The sequence below is a fragment of the Corvus brachyrhynchos genome, unplaced genomic scaffold (assembly GCF_000691975.1).
Source record: "Corvus brachyrhynchos isolate BGI_N302 unplaced genomic scaffold, ASM69197v1 scaffold436, whole genome shotgun sequence".
NCBI classification, from domain to species: domain Eukaryota; kingdom Metazoa; phylum Chordata; class Aves; order Passeriformes; family Corvidae; genus Corvus; species Corvus brachyrhynchos.
This window is the reverse complement of record NW_008238444.1, coordinates 19543-30072: the sequence shown is the minus strand read 5'-3', so window position 1 is coordinate 30072 and position 10530 is coordinate 19543. Positions and strand designations below refer to the sequence as shown.

Below are 10530 nucleotides of genomic sequence, written 5' to 3'. Positions count from 1 at the left end.
TCCAGCACTCAGCGGGCTCCTGGCACCTGCGGAGCTGCGGGACAGCAGGAGCTCAGAGACACAAACAGAGTATTCCAAAGGGGCTCTGTCCTGGCACTTCACTGCTCCTTAACCAAATGCTGCACCCAGAGCTTTGCTGCTCCTCACTCGCTCTCTAAATATCACATCCATGAAACGTGCTGTGGGAAAAGGACTGGGGACACTGGGGACAGGTAAATGTGGGTACAGTTAGAGAGAACTGAGGACTTCTCTTGGCATCCTGATAGGAGTTATAACAGCATGGGAATTAGACAGTAAATCAGAGTTGCTGCTCCCTGCATGGAATGCACTTGGCACGACTTGAAACCTATCCCACAATGATTCCCCCCACACACACACCTGCTAAGGGAGATGGAATGGACGGTGCAGCGGGGTGGAGACACCGAGGCCGGGCTCTGTGGGGATCTTTGCAGGGAAGGGAACTCGATGGTTCTCTGCAGCTGATAAACCACAGAGCACCTGTCAGCCAAGGGACAGAGGGGAAGATGTCCTGATGCTGAGCCAGCAACTCTGCTGAAATCTCTCTCCTCAGATGAAGTTGGTTCATGAAAGCCTAGAACAGTAATATTAACGCACACCCTATCCCAAAGTTCCCCACCCGCAAGGTACAACCACCCCTCACTGGGCACAAGCTCTACATTCTTTTTGACTGCATCTTTAAAAACGAAGTGAGAGAATGTTACACCCATCAGTAACAAAGGGATGTCTGACTTGAGTCACTCAAGCTCCACCTAAACACAATGAAATAGTATCAAAGCAAGTTGAGAATGGGAGAAAAGGTAGGGAAGACTCCTCGGTAACTGCTGGGATCAGTTGAGGGGCTGAACCTGTCTTCTTCCCTATAGGGATGCCTGTTGGGTAAGAACCATACTTTATGCACACTGCTTGTTTTATTGGGGATTAGCGCTTGTCTCTGTAGTCCTTTGAGTATGTTTTTACAGTCAGATACTATCACTGACAATCCTTGAACCTTAACCTGTCATGATTTTATATTAATAAAGGGTGTTATTCCATAAACTGTCAGTGTGAGTCCTTCCCGGGCGCTGGCAGTCACTGGCAGCAGGGAACACACGCTGATAAAGGGGAAGAGCTGCTGAGGGGTCTCCTTTGTGCTGTTGGTGTTTCCCTGACCGAGTCAGTCAAACACCCCCCAAAGCAGCAGGACTGCTCAGTGAAGGATCCCCCTAAGGGGACGCTGACAGACTGGTTGGGCACAAGGGCCTTGGCTTTCCTGGGACACTGACAGACTAATTCAACACTAAGGGCTGAGCAAATCTCTCCACACTATGGGGCAAAGAAGCCTCCCCTTTTCACATGACTGTCACAATGGCCTCTTGGTTCCATGAGGTTCCATAATGTCACAATGGAATCCCTGGTTTCTTAGCGTCACGATGGACCCTTGGCTCCATGCGGCCTTGCCCCTTGGTTCAATCATCTTCCATCATGTCACAGCGGTCTCCTTGGTTTCAAAAAGCTCCACTGTGTCACAATGGACCATGGTTTCCATGAGGCCCCGCTGTGTCACTATGGCCCTTTTCTTCCACAAGACCCCATAGTGTCACAGTGGCCCCTTGGTTCCACGAGTGAGTGGCTTGGAGCTCCTGCACCCTCAGCAGCTGGAGGGACACTGTGCCAGATCAAACAGGTGTCTCAGCTGTGTTCTGCTCCTCAGCAAGCCGAGCAGCTCCACTCAGAGCACAGAACTGCAGGAGCTCAGCACCCAGGTAACCTGTGCACTGATATCCCCTTCTCCAGGGACACGCACCACCACCTTCAGCTTGGAGGCCCCAGCTGCTTCCCTCTCCCAGCAGTTTCCACTGCTGCTGTGTTCTGCCCGGGGCTGCTGCTGCACCCCGAGGCCAAGGCTGGCTCTGGTGTCTCCTGCCGAGGTTTTCCCCTGTTCTCTCCTGGGTCCCAGCGGGAAATCTCAGACCAGAAGCACTTCAGTAACACCTCAAATTCTCATTTCTTGTCTCAGGGACAGCTCTGGCCTCAAGCAGGGAAATCGCACAACAGCTCGCAAGAGCCTCATTGTGCCAGTGAAAAATTGAATCTGATCTTTTCCTGAAAAAGCTCTTTATTACAAAATAATGGCTGGCAGTTGCTGAGGAACAGGACAGCTCCTGGCTGGTCCCTGCACAGCTCTCCATGTCATCCTGCCGGTGCTGTTGGTCTTGGGCCAGGCACACCTGGGAGAGGCACCAGGCCCAGCTCAGACAAGCCCACATTCCAGGAGCATCCACAGCCCCACGGTACCGGCTGTCGGGGCAGACACAACCCCCAGCTCCAGCCCTGGCAAACACTTTGTCCTTGTGGAAGGGGAAGGAAGAGGCTCCCAGACTGCCCCTGAACAGAGCTCAGGGCACTGACCCCTTTCCCACAGGCTGTGCCCCAGCAGGAGGGCTGCTGCTTACCCAAGGCGCTGAAGAACTCTTCTACTTGAGCTCCTTGGAAGCCCCACGCCCAGGGAGCAAACTCTCCCTCTCCTGACGCCTACAACGTCCCTTCCGGCTCCTCCGTTGATGTTCCACCTGCACATTGGATGGGAGAAAGGGTCACATCAAGCAAAAGGACCTCTGGATGTCAAGGCAAGGAGATGTCTCTTCGGAGACCCTTAATTGCACCAGAGGATATTGGGGGCATAAAGCACTCGCTGTGGGCTGTGGAAGAGAGTCAAGTGTGTGTCTGGGGACACTGGGGCAAGGAGGGGGACACCGGAGTGAAGGTGCATTTGTGAAGGCCACGGGGTGCCACAGGAGAGAGAAAACACAAGTGTGTGCCCACAGTGGGGAGAGGGAAGGAAGCAAGCAGAGGACTCCAAAGGGCTGCCTGGGCAAATGTGTCATGTTCCAGAGGAGCCTGAGGCTTTGCAGAGGCAGTGAAAGCCCATTTTACCTGCTCAGGATTCCTCGTGGGCTCAGCATTGAGTTCCCTCCTCTCTGTCTGCTCTTCTGATGATGCAGCCAGACCCAGCACACATTCCAGGCCTTTCCTTGAGTGCCGTGACAGCCGCTTCCCTTCTGCTCCAGCAGCCTGCTGGGTATTCAGAGAGGAGATGATTCCATTCTTTGAAAGCATCGGAAAAGCTGTCCCTCAGAACGCTCCATCTCTGGAAGCATCCTCCAAGCACCAGCAGTGCAGCTGCTGTTCAGCCCTCGGTACAAAACTCCGCTCAGTTTAGTCCATCGGTCAGGTTGGCTGCTCCGTTCCTTTCCACGCCAAATCCAAACCACCACGTGTTGCCCACCCTTGCCTAGGCAGGGGAGAAGCAGCTCCCCAAGCCCAGCTTTTGGACTGGAGCTGGTTTGAACAGCAAGCTCCAGAGTTGTGTCAGTCGTGCCAGGTGTGCCAGGAAACATTCCCACAGGCCAGAAGTCTCTGGCTGGAGTCAGTCAGCCAGACAAGGCTGCTGGCTGCAGCCCTGGCTGCTTTGCCCAAGCAGGCCATGGACTGACAGGGATATATATTCCCACCTCTTTATGGGAAACATCACTGGAATCTTTCAGGGACGTTTGAGTGGACTGGAGATCAGTCCCAGTGCCTACCTGTAGACAAGACCGGTCCGTGTCCCTGCTGGGAGCCGTTCTCTGCAGGATGGTTAATTTTTTTCCTTAGAGTCCCTTTGGACACTTCACTCTTGGCAAGGGCAGCACGCAGGGCTTGAGCCTTCTCTCTCCATTCGCGTTCTCCATTTTCTCTCTGCTTCAAAGCAGCTGCCACATGCTCCAGCTCTTCCCTCATGGCTTCCCTCCTCATTTGGTTTTGTTCCTTCCTTTGCAAGGAAGCTGTGTGCATTAAATTCTTCCTTTTCCAGCATTTTCATCTGCTCCTGGTACAACTTGGTTTCTCTCTCCCTCTCTGACAGGTCAGCAGCCATGCGAGTGACATGCTTCTGCAAAGCTTTGGCCTCTGCTGCCTCTTTCTGGAGCATCTCCATTTCCTTTTCCTGTGTTTCCAGTTTTTCTTTTTTAACTTGAAAGATGGACATTATAGTCTGGAGTTCTTCTTGAAGGGAACGATTCCTGTCTATCACTGCATTTGCTCGGATTTCAGAGGCTGTGACTGATTCTTCCAGAAGTTTGATCTGATGCTCCAGTTTTTCCTTATTTGCCTTCAGACTGTCCCGTTCATGCTGCAAAACAGGGAGAGTAAGAGTCAGTGATTCCATCTCTGTTTGCTTTTCATAACCAGATCTGAACTCCTGCCGCAGTGGCAGGGACGGGCTGCCCCTCTCTCCCTGCCTCTCGGGATGCTGCAGACCTTTCCTGGCCTCCCCTTGTTGCTGCGTCTTTCCCAGCTCCCTCAGCCTGTCCCAGGTTCCTTTCTGCCCTTCCCTGACCTTTTGGAGCTCTGCTCAAGTGTTCCTTTGGGGAGGAATAGAGCTCCAAGTGTGGACACTGAGAACTCCAGCTTCAAGGGCAGAAAGCTCCAGCATGGAGGAAAATCAGCAGCCTCAGGCCTAACTGGGTTTGACATGACTACGACACCTTTTCCTCCTCATTCAGAAGGATGCAATTAGGAAAGTTAAACTGGAAAGAGGTGCTCCTTAGATACAGCAAGAGAAGGCCCCAAAAAAGCAGGGAAAGGGCCCTTCGTGGCATCTGCCATTCTCACCAGCACATCCTTTCTTTCCTTCTCCGTGTTGTCCAATTTCCTCTGCAGAGATGCCACGTCCCGATGAAGAGTCACAACCTCTGCCTTTCTCGCAGTGGCCTCTTCCTTCAGGGCAGTTTCTAGAGAGTTCTTGCGTTCTGCCCTCCACATCGCTGCGCCAGGGAAGCAGAAGGGGAAAAGCAAAGCAAAGGCAAACTGATGTGCATCCTGCATCTTTGCCTGGCTGTGTTTGCCAGGCTCTAAGCCCACAAGGGCTTCCAAAGCTGACAGAAATGAGGGAAACTTCTGGGCAGAGAAAAAAAAGAAGAATGAAAAGGGCAAGGTTCAGAGGAATAGGGAAGTGTGTTTGCTTTTGGGCTTATGCTGAGCGGGCAGTCAAAGAGAGAAAAAGGAGCAGGGAGGCCTGTCCAGCCCTGCTACAGAGAGGCCAAGAGCCTGGAGGCTCTGGGATGGCCTGGAGTTTGGAGGAATCAAGCCGAGGCATCCAGCTACAGTTCCTTGGCAGAGACACGGCACCTGAAAGGCACCACCTCTGCACGTGATCACTCATAGCACAGCCAGATGCTCTGCCAGCCATGGGTTCTGTCTCCATAAAAAAGCTTCACTGGCACTGCTATGGACAAGTCTCCTGCTGGTTGCTTTTCTCCTCTCCCATCTCTGGGCACTGCAGTTTTCCTCTACGTGGCATCAGAGATCCCCGCTGGCGAGACAGGATGGGGCAGTGGGTGGGAGAGGAGAAGCTGTACCTTCCTGGCTTTCAGCCAGCTGTTTCTGCAGCTCCTGGTTGCAGGCACTGAAATGGTCCCTCTGAGCCTGCGTCGTGCTCAGCTGCAGCTTCAAGGCCTGAATCTTCTTCCTCGCATCACTCTGGAAGAAGAGGTAAGAGGAGCAGAATCACCTCACAGGGCCACTGCTGGCAGGAGACAAAGGGCTACAAACACTAAGGCAGAAATAGCCCAGGTGGGAGAGGGCAGCTGGACAGAACTGGTAGATGTGTTCGTGATCCTCCTTCCTCCCCATGGCAGTGAGCCAACCCCCCTACAAGGACTGCCACCCATCCTGGCCTTGGCACTCTGCTTGTCCAGCAGTCCGGCAGCGGGACAGGATTTCTGGGTGCACTGGGCACACATTACCAGATCTTCCTGGGAATGCTCCAGGTGCTGCCACAGGTCTCGCAGGGCTGCTGCCACTCTGTCCACCGTGAGCTCTGTGGGGACATCCCTGGCCTGAGAAGCAGTTAGGCTCATGACATGACCCTTTTCTGAAAAGAGAAGACCTTCTGCTTCAAGATTTAATCCCACAGTCCCCAACAAACAAGGCCTCTTTCTAGCTGCAAGGTGGCAGTGCCTTGGTCATCGTCCGAGAGCTCGCCTTGCAGTAGGACGTGTGTCACAGGCTGACGTTATTGTGATGACCACTGATGTCAGCACTGCCCCAAGGACGACTGCACGGGCCCTGTGGCTTGACAGGACTTGGGTCCTCTTCCCTTCTGACACTGATCATTCCTCCCCGTACAAACACGGACTTGTGACTCTGCAGGGATGTCAAGCTGCCAAGACTTGCCAAGACAGGAGACCCATGGGAGAGCAGCTTCTCCCTTCCAGGCTTCCTGCACTTGCCTTCCCTAAATCCCATTGCAAATGGTCGCGAGCCAGCCTAAACTGAAAGGCTGAGTCTGTCACAGCAGGATGACCATGAGCCACTCCTCATTCCACCTGCTCCCCAACACAGGCTCTGCACACGGGCTAACCCAGCCTGCCACACTTGCCTGAGCTCCAAGTGACCAAGCCACTGCTGTCCCTGATCATGCGGTGGAGAACCAAGAGCAGTTTGTCCAGCTGGGATTGAGCTTCCCAGTGGGCACCGCTGGCCTGTTGACACTGTGTGGCCAAGGCCTCTGCTCTGTTCTCTGCACTACAGAGCCTCAAACGCAGCTCAGAGACCTCAGCCTCCAACACCTGCACCGAGTCCCTCAAGCGCCGTTCGCCTGCTCGGGACTCCTCCAGCTCCCGCAGCAGCTGCTCCTCTCGAGCTGCCTGGGCAGCATCCTTCTCCAGCACTGCTTCCTGCAGGGAGTGGATCTGGAACACGGATGCACACAGCCTCAGGCACAGGGCTGCTCCTGAGGCAGCAGAGCAGGCAGGAGGGCGAGGAATGAAGGAGAAAGGACTTCAAGCAAAAAACACACCGGACACAGAAGGGGCAAAGCCAAGGATTCCAATGGAGACAAAGTCAAAACAAAGAAAGGGAAGCAATGGGCATCCTTGATGGGGCAGCTCTAAGCTCCGGATGAACTGGCTGTGCTGGAAGTGCCCTCCCCAGTCGGCCATACCCACGCCTGTGTCCCCACATTGCTCAGTGCCCGGCCCAGGCGCAAACTCTGCCTGGGGCAACACTGCTAACAGAGGGATGGAGAAGCTCCAAAGGAGTCTCCAAAGCTCCTGCTTCTGGTCTGAGATTTCCTGCTGGGACCCAGAAGAGATCAGGGGAAAACCTCGGCAGGAGACACCAGAGCCAGCCTTGGCCTCGGGGTGCAGCAGCAGCCCCGAGCAGAACACGGCAGCAGTGGAAGGAAGCAGGAGGGAGAGGGAAGCAGCTGGGGCCTCCAAGCTGAAGGTGGTGGTGCGTGTCCCTGGAGAAGGGGATATCAGTGCACAGGTTACCTGGGTGCTGAGCTCCTGCAGTTCTCCTATGCGGTCTGAGAGGAGCTGCTCACCCCGGTGAAGAGCAGAATAAAGCTGAGACACCTGTTTGATCTGGGCCAGGTTGTTTTCTTCCAGGCTTCTGAAGCTCAGTTCCTTCTCTTCCAGAGTTAGAGTTGGCCTGCAGAACAAGGCAACAGATGGCCATGAGAGACATTTGTGTCCCTGGGTTCCTCAGAGGGGAATCTGGCTTAGATCAGAAATCGTGGGTTTAACATTTTTCTGCCAAGCAAAGGAATCAGGATACCAGGCTGATCCAGCTCCCAAAGGGTTCAGATTCCCGGAGCCAAGGTGGAGCTGACGGATGTACCCAGCTCCTTGCACAGCAGCTTGGGCAGGGTTAAGACCCCGACAGAAAAACAGAACACCCCCTGAGAGGAAAAGAGCTACTCCAAAAGCCTTTGTCTTTAGGAAAACCGCAACTGAAGGCTCAAAAGAAATGAAGCACAACGTCCAGAGAATGAAACACATCTGCATGGACGGTTCAGAGCTCTGCCACTTTGGAAATGCTGGCAGATGCAAAGATCAGAAAGAGGGAATCCATTCATCACAATGCAGAGTCCCACAGGCTTTCATTTACCTGGCTTTTTCCCTCTCCAGGGCCTCACTCCTGTCTTGCTGAGCTTTGTGGACAGTCAGTTCCTGGGACTCTCTGGGGGCTGCCAGCCGAGATGTCAACTCTCCCACCTCAAGTCCAACAGAAAAAAGTGGTCAGAGGCTACAGCCTGTCCCTGGCAGCCACAGCAGACACTGTGAGGAAAGGCAAAGGACAGCTTTCCATTTCTGCCTGTCCTGAAAGGGCCAGATTCACAATGGATATGGACAACTTGTTTCGAACTCTCACTGGGTCACCAAGGGCATCTGGCAAAGCACTTCCCACACCAAGGCTAGCAGGAAGAGGCGAAATCCAGGCTGATGGTTGCTGGTCAAGAGCCCAGAGGGCTAGCCTAGCTGCCCAGGGCAGCAGCTGAGATTCAGCAGAGCACTGATGGTCCTTCACAGCAGCTGCCAAGGAGCCCAGAGCACGAGGCAGCCCCAGGGATCACCCCCTCAGCTGCTGCTCTGCCATGGAAAGGCAAGAAGGGCACAGAGCACCCGCTGGATGACTGCGGTGCCACTGCTGTTTCACTCACCTGCTTTGGTAGAGCCTCCCTCTGCTCAAGGAGGAGATTCATTTCCTCTTTGATGCCCACTAGCAGGAAATTGTTTGAGCCCTGCCTGGCAGAAAACTCTTCTCTCAGGGCCTGCAGGAGCAGGCAGGGGAAGAGCACAAATGACCAATAAGGAGCAGGGAAGATGGCTCCAGGGAGCTGGGAGAAGCAGCAAGCAGAGAGACAGCTCCCCTGAAGGCTAAAGCTTCGCTGACGGGGTGGGCATCAAGGAGACAAAAGCAGTAGAAGACAGAGCTGGGGAGACCAGCAAGGCAGTGCAGGACCACAAGTGCCAAGGCGAGAAAGAAAGGGCCTCAGCTGGCTGAGTGAATGGACCCCTGAGGTGTCTCTTCTGATCCCAACAAGAAAGGGTGTCCATTCATGGAGAACCAGTTCCAAAATCCAGCTAAGTGTACAAAATCCGCTTCTATATTGAGCACGGTTTGTGCTTAGTGCATTTATTCCTGGGATTACAGTGAAATTAAATAGGGCCCTCTGAGGCCAGGTTCCTGCTACCGTTCTACAGAGCCCCTGTCACAGACCTTGTGGAGCCAACGGAGGAGAGAAGTCTCCTTTGGGGGAAAACAGGGCTACAGAAACGAGGCACAGAGACACGAGCCCCCTTCACAGCAGACAGGAGACCCATGGCAGAGCAGCTTCTCCCTTCCAGGCTTCCTGCACTTGCCTTCCCTAAATCACATTGCAAAATGGTCCCGAGCCAGCTCAGCACAGTTATACTCACCTCAGGGGCTCCTGGGGAGAGTCGCTGGTGAGAAAGTATTTGGGAAGTGAACTGATGGCTCATTCCGAGCCCTCGAGCTTCCTGCAGGAGCACAGGTAAGAGCACACTCAGACTGCATGGCTGGCCCTGAGGGAGTCACCCTTAAATGCTTCCAAGCCAGGAGCCCCCTGCTCCCTCCCAGGCTTGTCCCCAGAGCCAGCACCAAAGCTGCCGCCAGCTCTGGAGCAGCCAACTGTTAATCCCTTGTTATTCCCAAAGGGAACCTTTCCCTGTGGCACAGCCCAGGCCCAGCCAGCCCCGCACTGGGCTTGGCACAGGGAGAGCAGCAGCTTCCTCACCTGCTGGGTCTCCATCTGCCCCTTGGCATGAGCAGTGTGCAAATGCCAATAGCCAGGGGATGTTGCCAGTAGCAAGGTTAAATGTCAATATCCAAAGGCCATTGGCCTTTGCAGGGTCCAAACCCCAATGTCCAAGGGTCTTTGGCCTTTGCAGGGTCCAAACCCCAATGTCCAAGGGTCTTTGGCCTTTGCAGGGTCAATAGCACAATATCAAAGTGCCATTGGCCTTTGAGAGGTCCAAACCCCAAGGCCCAAGAGCTGTTGGCAGCTGCAGAGTCCACGTCTCAAACATTCCAGGGGCTGTTGACAGTTGCCAGGGTGCAAGCCCCAACATTCCAGGGGCTGTGGGAGAGCCCTTCCCCTGGCTCTGCCCCCATCCCAGCTCCCTGCTGGCCCTGGCACTTGCTCTGCCACCCCCATGTCCCCACAGCCCTGCTGGGCAGCTGGGCAGGGGCCTGGCTTGTAACATGAGCTCAAAGTTGTGGGTCCAGACAGCATCAGCTTTAAGGATTGAAAGGAATGAGATAGATTGTGGATACAATATTGTGTTTTATTCAACCACTATCAGTAGATGGGGGGAGATGGGTTTGAAATGCATCGATTTCTCTTTGTTCCTAATTGTGTGTGTAATTCACTGGGAAGGGTTTCTCTCTCACAAAGAGATTAGCAGAAATTCTACAAATGATGAACGCCTGCGACCTTGTAGAACTATGTTTATGGTATAGTAGAAAAATATTTTGACAATGGATGTTTTAGGATTTTAGCCAATCACCCCCAAGGGGTGGCTGATCCTTTGTCCAATTAGACTATGAAGAAAAAAGTCTATAAAAGAGTTTGTAAAATAATTAAAGAAATCAATCTTGCTGCACAATTCCTGCCTGCTGGATCTTCTCTCCTCCCTAGAGCTGCAGGATACAGTAATAATAGATTTGTCTTTACAGACA

The 10530-nt window shown here is 53.7% G+C and overlaps 1 protein-coding gene across 3 annotated transcripts; it reads right to left on the bottom strand.

The window, feature by feature from the left end:
• Positions 1-7: 7 nt before the first annotated feature.
• LOC108447263 (rootletin-like) lies at positions 8-10090 on the bottom strand. 3 transcript variants are annotated; one of them, XM_017736651.1, is made up of 10 exons: positions 9587-10089; positions 9249-9329; positions 7936-8042; positions 7317-7476; positions 5400-5520; positions 4654-4805; positions 3585-4171; positions 2935-3075; positions 2454-2570; positions 8-2228 (listed from the first exon to the last, which is right to left on the bottom strand). In XM_017736651.1, the coding sequence occupies exons 1-7, from the start codon at positions 9599-9601 to the stop codon at positions 3671-3673; spliced, it is 1137 nt and encodes a 378-aa protein (XP_017592140.1). In that variant the 5' UTR covers positions 9602-10089; the 3' UTR covers positions 8-2228; positions 2454-2570; positions 2935-3075; positions 3585-3670. The 3 variants fall into 3 exon arrangements, with proteins under 3 accessions (XP_017592140.1, XP_017592141.1, XP_017592139.1); XM_017736652.1 differs by having other exon boundaries at positions 8-2570; positions 2935-3072; positions 9587-10090; XM_017736650.1 differs by having other exon boundaries at positions 8-2570.
• Between the last annotated feature and the right edge of the window lie 440 nt (positions 10091-10530).

Bases quoted from the DNA above. Each gene is read 5' to 3' on its own strand.
- LOC108447263 (XM_017736652.1), bottom strand. The intron at 8,043-9,248 runs GTGAGTATAACT...GTTGGACTTGAG, and splicing joins TCTCCCCAGGAGCCCCTGAG to GTGGGAGAGTTGACATCTCG. The intron at 5,521-7,316 runs GTAACCTGTGCA...CTCTTCTTCCAG, and splicing joins TGCAGGAGCTCAGCACCCAG to AGTGATGCGAGGAAGAAGAT.